At 43.5% G+C, this 22,168-nt stretch overlaps 1 protein-coding gene across 1 annotated transcript in view; it reads left to right on the top strand.

Annotated features, from left to right (window-relative positions):
* Positions 1-22,168, top strand: part of DDX58 (DEXD/H-box helicase 58) — a 39,236-nt gene that overhangs the window by 13,547 nt on the left and 3,521 nt on the right. Inside the window, exons 5-17 of the mRNA XM_015414538.1 lie at positions 3,881-4,021; positions 5,224-5,331; positions 7,257-7,410; positions 9,585-9,843; positions 10,283-10,445; positions 11,837-11,938; positions 12,707-12,864; positions 13,812-13,947; positions 14,505-14,653; positions 16,054-16,144; positions 19,297-19,467; positions 20,639-20,790; positions 21,064-21,210. Of these exons, the coding sequence (XP_015270024.1) occupies positions 3,881-4,021; positions 5,224-5,331; positions 7,257-7,410; positions 9,585-9,843; positions 10,283-10,445; positions 11,837-11,938; positions 12,707-12,864; positions 13,812-13,947; positions 14,505-14,653; positions 16,054-16,144; positions 19,297-19,467; positions 20,639-20,790; positions 21,064-21,210 (1,931 nt within the window). The remainder of the gene's footprint in view (positions 1-3,880; positions 4,022-5,223; positions 5,332-7,256; positions 7,411-9,584; positions 9,844-10,282; positions 10,446-11,836; positions 11,939-12,706; positions 12,865-13,811; positions 13,948-14,504; positions 14,654-16,053; positions 16,145-19,296; positions 19,468-20,638; positions 20,791-21,063; positions 21,211-22,168) is intronic.

Genomic DNA, 22,168 nt, shown 5'->3' on the forward strand with positions numbered 1-22,168 from the left:
AAGCTCTCAACATAGGGTCTCACAATTTCCACTTGATATTAGTCAGATTACAAAAACATTTCCTAGTTACCATCTTTTACATTACAAACTATTAATTGATATTACCAAACATTTATTTTAATTTATATTCCCAATTCAATCCATCAAACTGCCTTTTACCCTCTATTTATAAATAACTAAGTATTTAGATATATAAACATATAGACAACACCCTCCTTCATAAAGTACCTGTAAACATTAAATACACCAAAAATTCATTCCTTTTTCATACACCAAGAATCTTCAAACTCCTTTAAACTAATTTTCTATAACTCAAATTTAAACCCTATTCAGAATTTTTCTTCCTATATTTACCACTAGCTTCACTTATTCCCAGAAATACAACCCACCAACATAAATAGTTAAATAACTAAACATAAAAACTGTCCATATCACAATACAACCTTTACCATAAGTTCATTTTTAGCAAAAATCCACAACACAAATCAAACTAATTACCTAAAAACCTATTTAAACCCCATTCATAATTTTCCTTCCCATACATACATACATACAAGAAAAAACAAAACATAATTACTTTTCTGCTTGTATCAAAATCCGACCATCTACAATTTCCACTTATACTACACGTATCTCATCCCCATCATACAGCAATAAATAACTAATTATACCTATAAGCAAATTCATCAATGTTAAAATACCGCAAGACAATCATTTTCTATATTTTCCACTTATGCTACCAATGCCTTACCCCTATCATACAGAAATAAATACATAATTACCCCTATAAACAAATTCATCAATGTTAACATGCAACAAGATCTTCACTTCCTTTTATCCATAAGTATAATACTCTGTACCACCCATCAATCTTCATACATCTTAATTTTTTTCCTATGAATCTGAAGTTTACTTTTCCGCCTCAATGAGTCCACATGGTTTTTCTCTTTGCATGCATGGAATTTTATTTCTGCACCACTTCCTCTGTATTTCCACCTTGCTGTGTCCCAATCTGTACTTCTCATCTTGGCCTTCCACACACCTCATCTTGATCTCGTTTTTTTTTCTTTTTCTTTTGCCTCAACCAATCCATATTACTCTTTTCTTTACCAATCTGTGATGTTACTCCAAAATTTCTCCTATAGTTCCACCTAGTTGTGTTCCTGTTTGACTTTTGCATCTTTCTTTTCCCTGAATCTTGTCTTAGTCTCTCTTTTTTCCTTTTTCCTTTTTGTTTCTCCCTTCCATGTCATATGTATTTTGTCCCTTCTTTTATTCTGTTTTGCCTCTAGGTAGTACACTCCACTTCTCTTCTCATGAGCCTCTATCAACGGCACAGGCTGGACATTAACAGATATCTCTTCATAGCAGCAAACCTGTTGCTCCACCTCGTCCTGCCCACCCTGCTCCTCTTCCTCTCCACTTCTCTCCTCATTTTCCTTGGCCTGTTGTAACCCTTGTAAACTTCCAAGCACATTTGCACATGCTTGTTTAATTCCTCTTTGTATTTCCTCTCTTAATACATTCATAAATTGCTCCAAAGTAAGTTCCCCTACTAAGGTATCCTCATCATAGTCCTCCTGCATCTCTTCTGAAGATGCCATTTTAAGGGTTTAACTACTTCTGCTTTAAATAATCCTCCAGTAATTCAACAATTCAAGTATAGATGTGAGTCCCAAACTATGGTTTTCCCTCAGATGGTCATGGCCCTGCTCCCAGCGTGCCTGGTGTGCCCACGTCATTTCCGGGTGACATGGATGCGGCATGCACGCACTTCGCACATGCGTGCGCACTACAGCCGCCAACCGGGAGTCCCCCGCTGTGGCTGAATTCACACTTGGCAACCCTACCCCGAACACAACGTAATGACTTCACTGGGTAGTGATTTCATCATGCTGTCACCAACATTGCACAGCAATGCTTTAACTTTTGGGCAAAACTCTATGGTGAAACTGGGCTCAAACCATACAGTTTCATCTGAACACTATAGAATATCCCAGCATGACATTGGCAATGTGATGACATCACTTCTGTGTGATGTCATTGCACACTCAGGGCAGGAGACTCCCGGAGAAGCCCTGTCGACCCCCCACTGGCTGCCAGATAGGACCTTGCTACCATATTCCAAAGGTGGTCTCAAACTTTCATCTCTCACAAGAAATCATGTTAATGGTGATTTTCCTGTCCTCAAGTTCTAAGGCTCAGAAAGCTCTCCATACCTGGGATGTCATGAGGGCCCTGTTATAATATGTTAACATGACAGGGCCATTCTGCATAGATAAGGCCTTGTTCATATGTTACTGGGGCTAAAGAATGGAAAGGCTGCTTTTCAGTTCCTTTCTGTGTAGGTTGCGGCAGCCATCTGTTCTTATTATGAGGCAGCAGGGAAACCCTACCCATTGGCTGTTAAGGCACACTCCACAAGGTTCCTCGGCGGCTTTCCATAGGAGAGTCCCACTTGTCGACATCTGCCAAGCTGCAGTGTGGTTGGCAGAGAACACAGTTTTGAAGCACTATGTGTTGGACCTTCAAACGAGGAAGGATGCAGACATGGGCAAGACAGTTCTCCAGTCGCTTTTTCAGTGAGAGCATCACCCCACCTCATTTGATGAGTAGCTTGCTAACATCTCAGTATGGGGCTGCACTGAAGATGGACGATGAAAACGGAGTTGCACTTACCTGTAACTATTGTCCATCGGTGTCTTCTGTGTAGACACACGTTCTCTCCCTCCTTGCTGTGGATTCTTACATGGTAGTTTTTCAGTAGTGGGTGATTGCTCATGGTGCCTTGAAAGGAACTGAGGGAATATATAATGGGGGGAAAATTTCCAGTGGGGTGGTATTCTTGGGAAAGTAAAATATATTTAATATGTATAAACATTTTAAAAGGGAAACTAATATAAAATTCTACATGTAACGGAGCCCCTTAATAATACAAATATCACTGATCATTATTTTGAAACAATGAATACTATTTTTTTTAAAAAGCCTACAGAAGGCCTGCAGGATCATAGAAAGATGTGCTTCCATTATGATATCCTGAAGCATTAGGACTCTAGCATGCTGGCAGAGCTGAAAGAATTCCCCTAACAAAAAGCAAGACTATAATGCAGTTTGTATATGTTGAGATACACAACTGAATATCCAGCACCCAAGATTTTTTTGGCGTTCTTCCATGAACTGGGGTCATTTGGGTTTGAAAAATGGCATGAGGGGAGGCTGCAGCAGCCCCCACGGATCCAATCTAGATTGACCCCCCCGTGGCACTTGGGACTTATTTCCCACCAGCTGCCACCTGACTGTCGCTCCAGGCTAAACTCATTGGTTTCATCTGGCATAACTGCACAGGAGAGTTACCAAGGACACTGATTTAATAAGAGCATAAGAAAACCCACACGCAAATTGTTGGCGAGAAAAAAATAAAAATATTTAAATGCACTATGTTTAGGCCTGTTTGTGTAGTTGTGCTTGTCTTGTGCAGAACACAACAAACGTACCCAGGCAGTCACACAAAAGCCGTTTCAGGCCTTCTTGCCAGTGTTGTGTCCCCCTCCCCATCATAACCATGAGGGCTAGAAGCTTAGAGGTGATTGGGAAGGCATATTCTATTCTCTATGGGATTGCTAGCATTGCTATATATAGTCTTGCTTATTTTTTGTTTGTTTACAAAATTTATGCCCTGCCTTTCTGCCCTCATCAGGGCCCCCAAGGTGGTTACCAAAAATGTATACAATAAAAATGTGTTGGGATGAACATATCTGAGTGGTGGTTACTTGGCAGAGTTAGTGAAACAAATATTTTTGCCCTGCTATATGAAAAATAGTGAAACTTCTACTTCTGACTCTTATAATAAAACATGCTTCTTTTCTGTCATGTTCAGATCAAGGTGATGGAACAGATGTTGAAATGACAGGTGACGATGAGGACAGCTGTGCCGTTGATATAAATTTTCAATATACTGAAGATGCACAGGCTGCCAATTATAGCGAGAATAGCTGCTCCTCTTTGTGTTCTCCTGCAGGTAACCTCTAAAAACCATGTTAGCATTATGAGTCTGTGTTACAGACTTCCAGATAATGGATTGGGACCTCAGGGAAATTGCAGCCCTGGAGGGGTAGATGGCTCACTAGGTTCAAAGGCTTCTTGTGCCTCAAATTATGTTGGGGGCATGGGCAAAACTGATGGAGGATTTGCCTGTATATAGCTGAGAGAGGCTGGGAAAAGACTGCAAAGTGGCCTGGCATTTATGTGGAACACCAAGTCCACCTGCTAGTACGTGGATGGGTCGGATCATCAGGAAAGGGAATTTTTGAATTGCTAGAAAGCTAGGGAATAAATTCTAGGGGTGGTGGGTGGTTGGGGACTTTCCAAAAGAGATTTGTGGCCAAGTTGTGGTCAGTAGGTGTTGACACAAATTGTGGCAGTAGTGATTTGCAAGTCTCAGGGTGCGAATAACAGGGCCCACATTGTGAGATTCTATCAGGGTTGCTTGTGGCATTTATCTGCATCGTAGCTTTAAGTGTGCATGTTTTATATCAGGAACCATCTGATGTACAGTGGTCAAAAGCATAAGATGTCTTCCTGTAATGCATCGCTGTCCACATAAGACCTACATTAGGACCAGCTACAATGACATAAAGCAATGCAAGCTTTTGTGCTTTCCAGAACTCTTAATCAGTTTGGAAGTTACACAGTAAAGAAAAGGAGGTGGGGGAGAAAAAAGATATTTCAGGCCATTATTTTAAAGGATTTTTCTCACCGACATCTTAGAGCTCAGTGATCCTACAATAAGTAGGAGTACATTGGTGCCTTTGGTACCAGGTTGTACCCTAGCTCCTCTGAGGAAAAAAAAAAAATGTCTCTCCACTGGAATCACAAATCCTTGAGCCTTCAAGACTCCCAGTGCCTTCAAGAGTTGTGTAGAAGAGGGAATGTCAGAAAGTGCCGCTTGTCACTCAGGAGTGAGAAACATATTTCTGGCAAAATTTTTCTGTTAATGGCAGTGGAAGTGGGTCATGCCCCCTCCATTTGAAATCAGTAGTATATGTTTTGTACACATGTGAGACCCCAGACCCACAAAGAGTCATTGGATTTGGGGCGAATAGGTTTTACCTCACACAAGATTACTTTTTTCCTAGTGATGGAAAAGGGAGTAACCCATACAAAAGGCGACTTTTAAGTGATAGATGCTACAAAGTTACTTTTGCCTTCTTGTGTTTCTAGAACCCTGTCCGCGGTCCACCTATTTTCCAAAGGAGGCGAGAAGCTATCAAAACGAACTTGCCCAGCCTGCTCTCAATGGCAAAAACACCATCATTTGTGCCCCTACTGGTAAGATCTCACTGCTTCTGAGTTTTGATCATGTTTGGCAGCGTGCTTTCTGAATTTGTTGTGTGGTTTTAGAATTTGGGAAGGGTTTTGTTTGGAATGGAAGATTCCTTGGTTAAAGCTGCAGAATATTTGTATTTATTTTAGAACTGACATTGGAAAGGTTAATTAATCTGAGATAGATAGTTGCAGTGTCACTTCGTGGTGCAAGACTGTACAGCAGACAGCATGTTTTGTATGCAGAAGGTTGCAAACCAAATTACTTACTCCTCCAGTTAGAAAGGACCACTTGTAGTGAACCTAGGAATTTCTGCCAGTGACCCTGGAAAACCACCTAGTCAGTCAGAGTAGATATTATTGGGCAAGATGCATCAATGGGTATGTGTCCATCATGAAAATTGACTGCTTGCTGTGAAAAAGCAAAGCCATAAGTGTGCTCCATATCATGAAGGGTTTTTTTAAACAAACAGTGATCTCACATTTTCATTTAAATAAAGGTATAATGTGGCTTCAATAAAAATCTTTAAAATCTGATTTAAAAAATCAAGTCCAATAGCATATTCCCCTCTCAAAGAACCAAGTGCAGCAGTTTATGGCAGACATAGTAGGGATAACACAAGTTATTGAAGGCTGAGGTTAATAAAAAGTTTTTACTTAGTGCCTCAGACATATTAAAGGAAGTGTCTGAACATCGCCAAGGAGGATATTTCACAAATGAGATTGACGGGAAAAAGCAGAACACCTTCTATTGTGTTGTTTAAAACACACACACAGATTTTACCCAGGCATCTGATCAAAACTCTCCCCCCCCCCATTGTCTGCAGTGGTCATACGTAGTCCTGATATTTCAGAGTAAGATTTACATACTATGGCAACATCCATACAAGTGAGGCCCTCCTTGCTTTGCCCAAGCTTCAGGGCTTTCCCATTTTGACTCAGAAAAGAACTATGTGGAAACATAAATGAGGAGGATTTCTTTGATGCTAACTGGCCTGTCCTCATTTGAATTAAATGAATGGAAAGGAGTGATCCAGCCCACCCTCCCACCCATTTTCCATGGTGCACAAGGCCATGATGCTATATTACAGGAAAGGGGATACAGCTTGCTACTCAACTTGGTGAAATCCCCTTTTCGCCTGTTTGCTGGGCAGTAGTACTGTAACATAACAGGGACATCAGTTTTCTGTCCCTGTCTTAGGAAAACTACAGTATATAGCATAAGTATTCAGAATGCTTCCCCTACATTATTTCAATAATGTTTACAACAAACCTTTAAGGTAGGTCAATATTATTATCCTCATATTACTGGTGGAGGGGACTGAGACTGGTGAAGGACTCACACGAGAGAGGATCTTTGAGGGAGAAGAATCATTCTGCTGCTTAAAGCAGCATGAGTTTATTTTATACACCCTCTGCCCCCCCCCCCACCGCGAGGTGAGGCTGTGGCTTGCACGTACAGAAACAGGGAGAAACAAATACTTAGGCAGAATGCCTAGAATGCTTGCACAGTATCTTAAGACTTGCTTGCAGTTTCAGGATGTGCAAAGGTCAGGACTCTTAGTGTACCAGAGTCACTGATCAACCTAATGTTGACAGAGCCTGGATGTGGCCAGAATCAGGACTGGTGTGCCATATCGCTGATCCTCCCCACAGACTGGCTTGTCTAAGACCATCTAATGTGTTAGGGCTGAGTGAGATTTGAACCAGGAACATCACAACTCAGACTCTTCTGCAAGATCAGGACAAGCACAACACTGTTACAGGATCAGATCTTCATTTGATATATGGACTTATTTTCACCTTGTAGGTAGAATGGGAGATGCAGATTGTCGGAGATGACTTAAATGCACAGTAATTATGGTAAGGAACACTCTTGCTGTTGCAAACAATCCCAGTTAGCCCTTTTCTTCTGTGTTCTGCCTTCACAGGATCTGGGAAGACTTTTGTATCTCTTATAATATGTGACCATCACCTCCGCAACAGGCCTGCTGGGGAGAAAGGGAAGGTTATCTTCCTTGCCACTAAAGTCCCAGTGTATGAACAACAGAAGAAAGTTTTCCAGGAGCATTTTGAAAGGACTGGGTATGACTGAAGTCCTTCTTTTTGGGTTGCCTGTTTGTTCCCAAACAAAGCCAGAGCATGCTTTTAATAGTTGTTTCCGACCGATCCGAACAGTAGTTGTATTATTCCATGAGCCACATAGTTGCTAAGTTCATTGGGTCTTGGCTGGATGTACTTCTGAGTAAACATTAGCTACAAGAATGCTTAGCTATCCTTATTAAATGTATTTGTGAGAGGAGGAGAGAAAGAAGGGTGGATGGATCCAAAATTTTGTTTCTGTTAACGGAAAGCACTTCTGTCTACAAGAACAGCTCTGCCATTCCCCCCTTCCACTCCTGCCTGGGGAACTCCCCCAAATGGTCTGTCCCAGTAACAGTATTTTGAAAAGGTCAATGGAAGCAGAGGGAGGAGAGGGATAGGTACATAGTATTGATGGAAGTGCCTTCTGTTAATGAAAAATTTAGTCCGGGATCCAAGCTGTGGTGTTTGCATCAGTAGTGTAGATGAATGTTTTAGTCCACTTCTGCTTTGATTATTTCTGATCTCCTATATGATCCACAAGTGGAGCTTTCTTGTGTCCCTCTCCTTTTGTAGCCCAAAATTGCCCCTGAAAGTTTTTTCAGAGTGGGTGGAGTCAGAGGATTCTCATAAACAATATAGGTGGCAAAAGGGAGGTCTGTAGTGGGAGGGTCAAATCAGAGGAACTTGCCCCATCTCCTCTGATCAAAATGCCCGTCCTTTATTGCACTGTGGGATACAAGACAATGGAATGACAACTGAAGATGTGTTGACACATGCATACATATGCATCACTGTATCTTCCTGTGTTCTTGATAGCATACCATTTGATAAACTGAATTCATTTGGACTAATGGAAAGAATGGAGGTATGTTCATTTGCTGTTGCAATACTCAAGCGATAGATAGATGTAAAGCTGACTGATGGTGCAGTCGAAAGCAGAGTTTGAGTCCGTTGAGTTCAATGGGCTTGGAAGGGTATGTCATTCTGTTTAGATTGAACTAATTTGTTGATTTTTTGCAGCTTCTATAATGATGGCCCAGTCTAGAGATTGGCAGTACAATTCTAAATGCAGAGAGCTTATTATGTGTATATATAGAATAAAGCCTAGGTTATTTATACTTCGGCTCTGAGGGATTTTCTGGGTTATTTTCTCCACATGTGCTAGCTGCTTTCAACACACAACCAGTGTTCCCTCTAAGCTGCACCAGCCTGCACTGGCACACAAATTCCCAGCCTCCAGTGCACAGATCCCCAGCTGACTGCAGAATGAGGAAACTCCCCTCCCTCCCTCCCTCCCTGGAGCTACCGCTGCATTGCAGCCTGTTCCGCCTGGCTCCCTCCATCACCCAGGGGGGTGAAGAGGCACAAAGCCAAGCCCTCCACTGGCCAAAACCACCTCCCCTGGGGAGGAAGGGAAGGGGGAGCTACAAGCCATTTAAAGCCAACAGCTCGTGCTGCTTGGAAGCGGGGAAGGAGCCAAGTGGAGGACTCTAATGGCTGCCCGCCCTTTAAAGCAAACAGCTGATGGGCGGACCCTTGGTGCTGTTTGGTTTAAAAGGCAGGAAGCCATTTCAGTGCTCCCTTTGCCTTCCCCTCACTTGGAAGTGGGGAGGAGCCAAACGGAGGACTCTAATGGCTGCCCACCCTTTAAAGCTGATGGGAGGGGCCTGCCTGCCTTCCTGCCTTCCTTCCTTCCTCGCTCACAACTTTAATCCTATTAGATCTTTTGGCTCATGGAGTAGAATTTTGCCTCATAAGACTCCGTAGCTTTGAGGGAACATTGTTCATACCACCAGACAGACATGGAAATAGCCATGGTGAGCCTGCCCTTATTTCACACATGCTTGTGACCTACAAAAACTAAATGTTTCTCGGTGGGGATATCTCTTGAGTCCAAGAGAACTGTGGTATGTAAAGACGCACAGCAGATTCAGACAAGCCAGGACTTTGTCACACCTGTTGCATCTCAGTGGTCCATACATTCTGTTGTTCTTTCCTCACACACGAACCAATTCCTTATGCCACTGAACTCATATATTTTGAAGGTGTTCTCTTGACTTGTCTAATCTTTGCCCAATTGCAAACTTGAATTTCTTCTCACGGCATTTTAGATCTGCTAAATACCCAGGATGAGTTGCTAGAGTTTTGATCAATGCCTGTCTGTTCCTTCCCAGCTTTACTGTTGCAGGCATATGTGGGGAAACAGCTGCCGAGACCCCTGTAGCCATGGTTATTGAGGAAAATGATATCACAGTCATGACACCTCAGATTCTACTCAACTGTCTCAATGATAGAACGCTGCCTTCCCTTTCGATGTTCACGCTGATTATTTTTGATGAGTGCCACAACACAACTGGGAACCATCCTTACAATGTATTAATGTCCAAATACTTGGATCTTAAATTTGAGCAGGCTGCAACACCTCTTCCCCAGGTAATGTTTCAACACGGAGGATATAAATTTACTCTCCCCCCCCCCCGGCTAAAAAACCCTAAGATTCTCAGGAAGCTGAATTCCGTACCCCTACACCGTGTTTTCCCCCCAAAGCAATCCAACAACATCATTGCATTCATGCAGTTTCAAATGGCATAACTTTGCTTAGGGTTGCACTCTGTCTTAAAGACTTAAACCCCCATAAAATATAGGGAGGGTCCTGGTACATCATGGATAGACCATAGTTCTGACAAGCTCTCTGGTTATGATTTTGAGAGAATCCTCATGCACATGCTGCTAGAGAGAGACAGCCTCTTTCTTTCTCTCCACCCTATTGTTCTGTCTTGTGCCATGTTACAACTTCCGTTGCTTGTCATCAGGCAGGGCCGTCTGTTTGAATTCTTTGTGTACAGTGCTCAGTTTCTGAATGTGTGCTCAGATTGTAGGTTTGACAGCCTCCCTCGGAGTGGGAAGTGCCAAAAATCTTGAGGACACCATAGAACACATCTGTACAGTTTGTGCCTCACTCAGTGCCCAGGTCATATCAACCGTCAAAGAGAACATAAAAGACTTGGAGGAAGTTGTCTACAAGCCCCAAAAATGTAAATATGCTGTTGAGTTACAGTCTTGGTGTAATGTATTCAATAGCTGCCATTGAATGCATGATGTATGTGAAACATTTGACTTGCCATGTTGAGCTTCGTCCTGGGCTAGGATCCAAATCCATCCAATCACATTGCTAGCCCAGGAAGCACCTAGCCAATCACTTTACAGCAAGCTCCCTGAGCGGGAACGTCTGTGATTGGTCCTTATATGAACAACCGTATTGGTTGGTATTTGTACAGTGGGTGTGGCTACATTAGCCGGGAGAGTTTAAAAGCAGGACAACTGCAATGTAAAAGCTGAACTGTTCTGTTCCGGCTATCTGATGTTGATCCGTGTTCGAGTTGTGTTTGAGTTGAAGAATAAAGTTGTGTTCTTGCTGAATCACTCTCCGACTTCTTTGTTAAGCGAGCGACTTAACACTTGGGGGAGGAGGAAACGTGCAGTTGTTTTGGAAGTGCCCTGCTCCACGAATCCCCGAAAGCCCAGTCTGCATCTGTTTGTCCTGGAACCAGAAGCAATGTTGACATGGGATCATCTCAGTGCTATGCCCTCTTGTTTTGGATTGGACTGTACTACTGCTCTGCATGTAAAGCATGGATAGGGCTGCCGGTCCCTTTAGAATACATTCCTTAGCTATTTTTACCCCCTTTACATTAATCCACAAGGGGATCAGGCTGGCTTGACCTGGCCTTGAGCCATTTGGGCTTTTGAAGATGCTAAGCAGAGTTGTACCTTTTAAAGTCACTTGAAGCCAATGGGCTTAGAAAAGGCTAGTTCTGCTTAAAATTGCACCATACATCTTCTCAGGAGGCTGTTCTACTGCCTCCCACTGGTGGACATGTGTGTTAATCTCCCCATGGACCGCAGTCTTTCCAGCATCTTGAGTCCTACAGTGGCTAACTGGGAAGCCTGCAAGCAGAAAGTGACCACCGCTTCCCCCTTCTTTTTGCTCCCCAGCCATTGACATTCAGGGGCAGTCCTAGAGCTCAGCCACAACGCCATGTCAAGAAGTTTATCCATTCACATAATAATACAGAATCTGCCATGTGAGAATCAGAGCAGTAACCTGCCATCTGAAGTCTGCTTACTGTACCTTCAACACGTCTTCTGCTGTCCAGATATAGGAAAGTGACAGGCACCTTTGATAGAGCGCAAGCAATTGAGACTACATGCCAGTATAAGGAAAACATGTCCCAATTTTCAAAGGCTCATTAAAAAAAAACATGAAGGAAGAGCTGTTAGTAATCACATCTGGTAGGTCCTGGTGATATGATGGTTCCTCCCACTGTTGGGCAGAAGGTGAGGCAATGTTTACTGGTCAGTGAGTTTAAAGCAACTATATGCTGCTAATGATTTCTTCTTTATTATTTTCTCCCCCTGATTGCAGCAATTAAGCTTATTGGGAAACGTCCTGAAAGTAATTTTGTGGACATTATTTCACACATGATGTCTGAAACTGAAAAACTGGCAAGAAAAGTTTACCCTATAGGTAAGACCCTGAAGCAAATCAGAAAGTGATGTCATTCCCGTGTGACTTAATGTCCTTCTGATCAAAAGTCATAACCTTCCATCTTTCATTTAAGGCCTCTTAGTTCTGGCTCACTCATACTTCCCTCTTTCTACTTCTTTGACATCTTTTTCTTTTAAACACCTCCTCAGTCCCTGCTTTTGAGCTATTGTAGACCTAATAGAAGAATAGGATCAGGGGAAGAAATTAGCCATCATTTATCCAGATGCTTGGGTATCTTGAAGGTTTTTAAAATGGCTTCTTCCTCCTGTGCTCTATTATATTGCTCATGCTTGGCTCTTTTTAAAGTTTTGCAGTCAGTACAACTGGAAAACACTTCTAAAACAGGAACTAAATATAAAAGCATGTGTATAGTCTCTGTTCAGAAAGTGAATTTCCTCCCTAGATGTTGTGTATTCACTTGTATATGAGCATAAGTTTGGAATGGTATCCAAAATCCACCAATCAGAGAAGTGGAAAGTATGGAGGGAAGCCTAATGATTGGTCTTTATTCTGTAAATACCATTGGTTGCTACCATTGGTTGCTATCTGACATGTGGGCGTGGTTATCTAAGCCCGGACAGTTTAAAAAGGAGCCTGATACTCCAGTATTTTGTCTTCATTCTTAATCTCTAATAAAGCCGAATCACTGTTTGTTCAAAGCTGCATTGAGTCTTGGACTTAACACTAGACTTCATTGCTGTGTGTGCCTCCTGTTTGCCAATTTGCCTGTCTGCTTTCCCCCACAAGATACTTTGTCCCACATTAAGAACAGAGGTTTTGGAACACAGAAATACGAACAATGGATTGTTGATGTACAGAAGAGATGCTCAGTGTTACAGCTGCCAGATAAGGAGGAAGAAAGCAGGATTTGCAGGGCTCTTTTTATTTACACGGAGCACCTCCGGGTAAGTTAGTGTTTTCTCCTCAGAAGCAACCTTACTTCCTTCAGTGATAGTCCAGGAGCAGTTTGAGAAAGATCCATGTTTTCCCTGGCCTGTAGTTTAAGATTGGTATTACTACAAGCATTAGTGGAATCCCACACTTCAAGTCAAAAGGCACCTTCACCTTGTGTGGACTAGCAGGCAATATAGCCATCCCCTAGAAGCCATTTTAAGTTGTTACCTGCAGTGGCTGCCTCCAGGTAGTGTAAATGTTTCTCTGTACCAATTTACCATCAGGCAGCCTTCTCCATAACAAAAAAGACCATGGGGGGATTAACAGAAAATTGCCCAATCCACTTTGAGAAATGATGTGTTCCCATTACTTGCTACTGAGAACAATTGAGCTCTGTTTAACAACCATTTTGTGTGCAGCAGTCCAAAGGTCTCTCTAATTTCCACCAGGCCCTTGGTAAGCACTACTGATAATCCCTAGGGTTGCCAAAAAAATTTTTCCTACCGGCGGGGGTTCTTCCTGCTGGTCCGGGAGCCGTGTCTGTATGCGCGCGCGCGCCGCCAGAACGTCACCGGAGGTGACGTCACACGCTGGGCGGGGCCACGCCGTTTGAGGGGAAAACTCTTTGTTTTCCCCTCAAATGGCTGCCATTTGAGGGGAAAACTCTTTGTTTTCCCCTCAAACGGCGTGGCCCCGCCCCCAGCGTGTGACGTCACTTCCAGGTGACGCGCACGCGGGGGTGGGGTTTCCCCCGGGCCCCGATTCCGGCGCGCCGGAAATCGGGGCTCCGAAGCGGGGGAATCCCCGCCCCCCGGCTGCATTCGGCAGCCCTAATAATCCCCCCCCTCTGTCTTTCTTCCTTGAACACCAGTTGCCATGACGGTCTGAACGAAGTGTATAACTGTTTTTTGAAAAATTTCCTCACACATAAAGGTTCCCAAATTCTCTTTACATGCAGAAATACAACGAAACCCTCATCATTAATGAAGATGCACGTACTCAGGATGCACTGGCTTATTTGAAAGATTTTTTTGAGAATATCAGGAACGTAGGGTTTGATGACATAGAAGAGAAGCTGGCTTCAAACTTTGAAGGTACGTTGTAGAACAAGCTCTGTGTTCAACTCATTAACTCCAATTTCAGCGGTAGAGAAATTTCCAGTGAAGGTCCTCATTGCAACAACGATGCTTGGTGTCCCCATCCAGGTGGGGCCTGGAGATCTACTGCTATTACAACTGATCTCCAGAAAATAGAAATCAGTCCTCCTGGAGAAAATGGATGCTTTGGAGGGTGGACTCTATGGCATTATACCCTGCTGAGGTCCTTTCCCTCCTTAAGCCCTCCCCTCCCCAGGCTCTACCTCCCCCAAATCTCCAGGTGTTTCTGAACCCAGAGCTGACAACAATATATCCCCACCCAAGGAGCTGAGGACAGGGACAGCATCTTCTCAGTGGTAGGGCCCCTGTTTGTGGAACTCCCTCTCGCTGACGACTGGTTTTCACGCCCCAAGAGAAAATATTTCTGTTCATGTAGGCTTCTCCCCCCTTTTTTGAGATACACCTTTATAAATAAAAAATTAAATGTGTGCTGCTAATTCCATCTCTCTTGGTTTCCCTCTCTCCCCCCCCCCCCAATAAATTCTTTTACCCAGATAAACTGCCAGAGATGAATGCAATTTCTCAAGACGAATCCAACGACAATCCCAAACTGGAAGAGATCACTTTCATCTTGGAGGAAGAATATCGTCTCAAACCCCAAACTCGTTCCATTCTCTTTGTTAAGACAAGAGCATTGGCAGCAGTAAGACACTTTCCCCTAACAGCCTAGATGGGGTGGTTCATTTTTAAATCATGTCTATTGTTTCTCTCCTGCTTTAGTTTAAATTTTGTATTAATGTGGCTTCTAGGCCAACACTGCCCTCATAGCACCTTACAAGAAGTAATTTAAAATGTCCAGACAACGGCAAGGAAAACTCTGCTTATTGACTGGATCTTTGTCCCCTCCCTGTTTTGTGCCCTCACCTAGAAGATGTTCCTGAGGTTCAAGAGGACTTACAAAATCAGTGTGGGATATGCCGTAGGGGGTTGCTGCAGGAAGTAGGAAGTGGCAGGAACCCTCAAGTGATGTAGGCATGTCAGGGGCGGCATTCTGGGTTTTGGGTAAAAGTCTACGGTAAAATCAGAGGTCATTTCAGGGGGGATCGCGGGAGATCGCAGTTCCCCCGGGTGAGGTACGGGGGGCGGGGCACATGATGAAGCCCCGCCCCCTGCTTCCGGCCCTCATTCAGCCAGGAGGAGGCAGGAGAAGAGGGAGGGTAAGTTGCTTCCTCCCTGCCTCTCCCCACCCCTGCCTGCCTGGGGCCAGGGAGGGCCTCATGGGGCTCGGGCCCCCTCATGGGGCTCGGCAGTGGAGCTGCAAGGCCGCCGGCGGCGGCCAGGACCGTTGGGGGCGGGGTGTGTGGCCTTATGACACACGTCTGGTGATGTCAGGGGGTGTGGCATTTGCTAATGAGTTATGCTAATTAGTTCCCCTAGCTCTTTTTCTACTAAATGACCCCTGGGTAAAATCCCCCTCAAACCATAGAGTTTTGCCCAAAAACCAGAGCCAGCAAGTCACAGCTGACTTACGGTGACCCCGTGGGGTTTTCAAGGCAAGAGATGTTCAGAGGCGGTTTGCCATTGCCTGCCTCTGCATTGCAACCCTGGATGTCCTTGGTGGTCTCCCATCCAAGTGCTAACCAGGGCCAATCCTGCTTAGCTTCCTGTATCTGATGAGCTCGGGGTAGCCTGGGCTGTTCAGGTCAGGGGTGATCACTACAAAATGCATTATCCTCTAGGGATTGGGGGGGGGGGACGACCATGAGGAATGTCATGGAAGAGCAGTCTGCAGAGCATATGTGGGAACTGCTAATTAAATTTGGATCCGATACCTGGTCTCCAGGTCAGTTTACAAACAGCGATATAAAACAGTATGAAACTTTCTGTGGAGCTATAGGGCATATGGCACAAAACTCAGTTGCCCTTGGCTAAGGTTGCTACAGATGCCAGAAGGTTAGGCTTGTTGGGGAAACACAAGGCTGAAATGCTATTGTTCTTTTAGTGTAGTTTTGTTTTTAAACTTAATTAACCGTCTTGCCTTTTTTCTGTCATGAAGTTGAAACTTTATTGTCAAAAAATTCTGGAACTGAATGACTTTTACAGGCCTTAAAGAACTGGATAGAGGAAAGCCCTCAGCTCAGGCACCTAAAGCCAGATGTCCTGATGGGACGTGGGAAAAGAAATCAGAACACAGGTCGGAAGGTTTTGTCAATGCTATAAAGGTTGGAAGGTTAATTATGACCCTCAGGATATTTGTAAATATGCAAAACAGCATGTTCATTTACACTGTGAAGAATCTGGTTATAAAGGATAGAATGGGGTAGTTTATACATAATTTATTTATGTATTTTTAGAAGAACATGTTTTTAGATCCTATTGTTATGGAGGTGAAACGCTTGAATCATATCTGCTGAAAAAAACTGAATGCCAAAAGGATTTCCCGGTGGCTGGGATTTTTTTTTAAATCTGCCTTCTGCTGGGTGAGACCATTGGTCTAGCCTAGTCAGTCTTGTCTCCTGTGAATGGTAGCAGCTTTCCAGGGTCTCAAGTGAGGGCCTTTCGCATTATCTACTACTTGACCCCTTTAACTGGAGATGCTGAGGAGGATTAAAATGTGTTCTCATGGCATCCAAATGTGCCTTTCCCATGCAACACTTTCCCAGCAGGCAATCAGGCTGCGACAACGTCCACTGAAGATTCATCCACAATGAAATGGAAAGGGTAGAAACTGGGGGTATGATTGGGTAATCTACATGCATGCTGTTGATCACACAATTTCAGTTTATGGTATGATTTGATATTTTTAAAAGTTCCCAGTATTCCATGGGTGGAGTTTTGGGCCTTGGATTGCAATATACCTTTTCTTCTTCACTGCTTCCACTTAACAGTTCCCATTCTGTTGTCCTTCACTACAGTACAGTTTCAGGGAGGGGCTTACCGATTTCCATTTTTTAAAAAATGGTGGGTTTGATTTAAATCAAATTTAAATCATGATTTAAAGCACTAGTTAGTAAGATTCGATTTAAATTATGGTTTTCTGCATAAAGGCTCATTCTTGTTGGCCTCAGTATTTACAACACAGATGAAGATTTCATTTTAGTATAATAATTTTTTGGATTAGTTTTAGTTGTATCAGAAAATTAATGATTGGTTATTTACCACTTGAAATTATGAATTATGAACAGTGATAATTATGAAATCATTGCAAGGTGAACTATCTCTGGTTTAATAGGTTAATCATTTGTATTCAGACAACTTTTCTGCTGTATTTTATTGGAAGGAAGAAAATAGTCATTAACAATAACCATTTAAATTGTTTTATTTAACTAAAGCAATAACATTATATGGCATATGTTTTCTTGTATTTGCTTAAACATCCATGAGGATACACTCACAAAGATCTCAAGATTTCTGGAGTATTCTGCAAGACGGATTTACATATATATCGTCATAAATTTAAATATTCAGCTCAAATTTATTGAGATATATCAAATTTATTGATATATTCAATAGTGTATATTTTAGTAGGATATTTAAGGCAGATTTGTATTTTATCCTTAGCAATGTGTAAAACTATTTTTATCTGGTCTATGATTGTTATAATAAACTTCTGTTCTGTACATATATATATATATCATTTTGCCTGCAAGTAGGGCTGCCAAGTGGGGGTGGGTGGCGGGTAAACCCCCGCTTTGGAGGCCCGATTTCCGCCGCCGTGGAATCGGGCCCCGGGGGGAACTCCACCCCCTGAAGCGCAGCGTGGCTGCGTCACCATAGTCGACGCAACCACGTCAATCACGTTGGGGGCATGGCCCTGATCGTCGGAGGGAAAACTCTATGGTTTTCCCTCTGACGATCAGGGCCATGCCCTTAACGTGATCAACGGCACGCATCACTTCCGATGACATGCTGGCGGCGCGTGCACGATGAGGGACGGCTCCTGAAGCGCGGCCCTCCCCCGCCGGTGAGTAAAATTTACTTGGCAACCCTACCTGCAAGCCTCCAAACAGGGAGCATTACTTTAGAGAGCTGTCATGGCTGGTAATTGTGAGAAGGGCTGCAGATACCCTGTGCTAAAAATGTCAGAATTCAGTACTCAGGAAAGCACAACTCAGCTATGCTTCTAAATTATGCAAATTGAGCCAATTTACTTGATATCCTTGAATAGTTCTGCATATTTTGTGTGTGAGAGAAGCAACTGTGACAGGTGCCGAAGCCCCGCTCCAAGCCACTGGAGCACTCAGTCAACCTCTGGCTTCTAAAATCTCATCAGGCATTGTCCGTGTCTTTGCAGCTAGAAATTTGCCCTTTCAAAATAAATGGATTGGGGGCTGCTCGGCAAGCTGGAGTTTTTGCTCCCGCATATTCAGTCAGTAGCATCCCGTGCAGGTGATTGTAACTCTTCTCTACTTCCCTTGCTGTGCAAGGGTGCAGACAGCCACAGCAGGCTTTCGGCCCATTTCTGTCGTAGACCCTGTGCTTTGAAACTGCCCTCCTGAAAGTGTAAAGTGGGGGGTCAGCAGCTTTTTATAATTAATGGTTGAGCTCAAGATCAGCAAAGAGTCAGTGTAAAAGAGCCATTTGCATAACTGCAAATATACAGCTTTACATTACTGATTACCGACATGTTGATTAATAACCCATAAGGTTTCGGAAGCCCCAACCAGTGGTGGTTCCAAGTTGTTTACTAGGAAATGGCACATACGAGGTCTTATTTAAAAAGTAGTCAATACGCAGAGGGAATCATCTATTTTTTAATGCACTGGCATAAATCTGTGCATGATTTGTACTTGAATTACTTGGAATTGTTCACCACGGCCATTTCCATTTCTGTAAAGACTCTCTAAGAAGCTCCCATAAATGTCTTTGCCTGCCATTCCTTTTACATACCAGTTGTTTTAGCATCCCACCTACTCCTCTAGTATGCCTGAACATAGAGACTTCATTTTCCATTTTATGGTACCATATTTGGTTCCCTATTGAAACGGGTTTGGCTGTAGAACCACAGGCTGCAGATCCTTGGTGCAAGGAATGCCCTGACCTGGGTGGCATTTGGGAAAGTCCGTGAGACTGACAGTGCTCTCATAAGCAAGGTTATGTCCTTCTTGGTGGAGGGAATGGTCTACAAAAGGAAAGGACTGTTTTGACTCTCTGCTGGCTTTGTATTGATGGTGTTTCAGATGTGCTGTTACTGATTTTAAACCTCACGGTTAGCACCATGAGTCTCAAGGGTTGGAAAACATGCAGGCTTATAAGTATTTTAAATTAATACATTTAAATTAAAATTCTGACTGAGGCCAGTGCTTTATTGAGATGCCAGATGATCTCCTGTTGACTCTATTTTAGGTATGACTCTTCCAAATCAAAAAGGCGTCCTGGATTCCTTCAGAAGTAATGGGGACAGCAAGATGCTCATAGCTACATCGGTGGCTGATGAAGGGATTGATATTGCCCAATGCAACCTTGTCCTCTTGTATGAATACACAGGCAATGTCATCAAAATGATACAAGTCAGAGGTAGGTTGGCTGGCCAAGAGTTTCCATGGGGTCAGTGGTAAAAGCATGACTGTAAGTCTCAGAAGTCATGCGGTTCCAACTAAGGTGGTGCCTATGCTACCAGACGTCTGGTGTATGTGTGCTTGTCTGAAAGCCAGTGTTGGTAAAAAAAAAATGCTTTCATTCTGCCAATAGGTTCATGGAGATTGGTCAGAACAATTACTACAATGATTCTGTTGTCTTTTTTTCATTATGGTTTTAGTTATTCATTCTTCTTGTTTACACAAGCATACCTTTCACTTAAATGTTACTACATGCTGGGTTGTAAAAATGCTGTAGTCTCTTAGACATGACACAAAAGGAAAAAGGTGGCAGAAGTCCAGAGTTAAACCATAAGTCTTTCACAAATGACCCAGTGAAATGCACACTGCTGGGAGACGGTGACTGGACCAAGGGTAACTCCCATGGCAGAGCAGGGATTCAAACCTGGGTCTTCCAGATCCTAGTCCAACATCTCTAACCACTATTCACACCAGCTCTCTGTTTGTTAGCCACTCTGAGATCCCGCAGGGGAGAAAAGTGGGTTATAAATACGTAAATAGAAAAAAATGTAAATAAGCAGAATTCACCACCCCTCTCTCAAAATGTCATGCTCACAGTCAGGGCTATTTTTGGGCAGGAACGCACAGGAACGGAGTTCCGGCTGGCTCCCAAGTTGGCCATGCCCAGGAGGAACTCATTAGCATAATAGGCCACACCCAACAGCAGAAACTCATTAGGATTAGCTTCACTAGGGGTGTGTGGCCTAACATGCAAAGGAGTTCCTGCTACCAAAAAAAGCCCTGGGCTTTGACAACAAACAAGGTAAACAGAATAACAAGCAAAAGGTGGGTGTAGCTGGATGACCACACTTCTGGTAACATGGGGGTGCGTCCTAATGTGCTAATGAGCTGTGCTGGCAGGGTGTGGCCTAATATGCTAATGGGTTTCTGATGTTGGGTGTGGCCTATTATGCTGAGTTCCTGCTGGGCTTTTTCTACAAAAAGAGCCCTGCTCACAGTTATGCATTAAGCAACATTGTGTCGCTGCGACTCTGAAGGTGGCTGTTCCATCATTCAAATGCCAGCCAGATGCATCCCTCCCCTTTTGCTATGATTTGAACCTCTTTGTGTGTGTGCATTACCACCTGTAGGCCGTGGCAGGGCAAAAGACAGCAAGTGCATCCTTGTGACCAGCAAAAGCGAACGGGCTGAGACGGAGAAAAACAACATGTTGAAGGAGAAGATGATGAACAAAGCCATTGGGAACCTGCAGAAGTGGGATGAAGCCACGTTAGCACAGAAGGTGAATCCTCTTTTCAGCTTTTTTTTTTTTAAACATCCATTGGCCCACGAAGGGAGGCTCTGTAGTTCAGTGGTCAACAAGCTGCAAGTAACAAGCTCAAACGCAGATGGGATGAGTCTGCTTGCTCCTAGTTTTCGTGCACTACTAATTTCTGTGTTCGTATGTCAGCCCATCCCTTCCTCCCTGCATTCAAGTAGTTCTGTGCCACAGTGTATAATCCAAAAGTATCTTGAATGAGTTTTGTTTTCTTTCACTTCTTTTTTTTTTTAAAAGATAAATGACTTGCAAATGAAACAAAAGCAGAAGCAAGATTCCAAGAAAAAAGAATCCCCACAAAAGCCAAAGGCAGGCAGTCAAAAGCTGCTGTGCAGAAAATGCAAAAGGCTTGCCTGTGTCTCAGAGGACATCAGGGTAATCGAGGTAAGTATACAGTGCAGGAATTTGAAGATGGCTCTGTGGATATAGTTTGGCTGTATGTGGGGTACGTTCTTTTTCTGATGCTTTTTTTAAAAAGTGACACTTAGGCTACTTTTAGGCTTAAAATACACAAATTCCACAGCAAGACAGGCAAAGTTTGGGGAAATGATGCAAAACTGTGTTCCGGTCCACTATCTGTAGTGCAAAAGCAGGCTTTCCTACATCTGGAATCTCTTGCCAGGGTGGCAAGAGCATGCTGGATGGAATAATAGAAAAATTGCTCTGATTTTTCAATTAAAGAATTTGACATTGCAGAACTGTTTGTTTGAAATGCAGAATTGTCCAAGCTACTTCTTTAATCTTACCTTCTGAATGAACAAGTGCATCTTTTTTATTATCATGGGAATGTCTCCTTAAATTTCTTTCTTTTTTTTTTAATCCCCTGAAGACAGGGTAGCTTTATTAAATTTTGTTACACCTACGTGACTACAGAAAGGAAAAAAAGGCAAAAGGGGAAAAAAGGGAAGGGGGGGGGGGAAATAACAAACTAAAATAACAAACCCCGGGATACAGACAGTATCCACTAACTGAATTGACTTCCGGTCTGTGGCTTCAGCAATGGCGGAGGCTCTCTCCTGAAAAGGGGAGGCATTCCGCGCTCCTGGGGTGTTGGAGGGGTGCCACCTCAAGTGGCACCCCCAGGTGAGCCTCAGTGTGGAGGCTCCAAGCCGGGGGCACCTGGGGGGCGACCTCTTCGATGGCTCGAAGCCGGAGAATTGAGGCGCTCCTTTTTGCCCCATTCGGTCCACCCCCTGAGAGGCTCGGTTTTTACCGAGCATAGCTGATGCCGATCGGGACAAGCAAGAGGGTCAGCGAATGAAGCGCGATTAAAAGGTGTCTGGGACCAGACCGTCAATGAACTGGAGAATGAGACGAGCGAAGAAGTTTTAAAAGTGAGTTC

This window comes from Gekko japonicus, unplaced genomic scaffold, assembly GCF_001447785.1.
Source record: "Gekko japonicus isolate JY-2015 unplaced genomic scaffold, Gekko_japonicus_V1.1 scaffold492, whole genome shotgun sequence".
Taxonomy (NCBI): Eukaryota; Metazoa; Chordata; class Lepidosauria; order Squamata; family Gekkonidae; genus Gekko; species Gekko japonicus.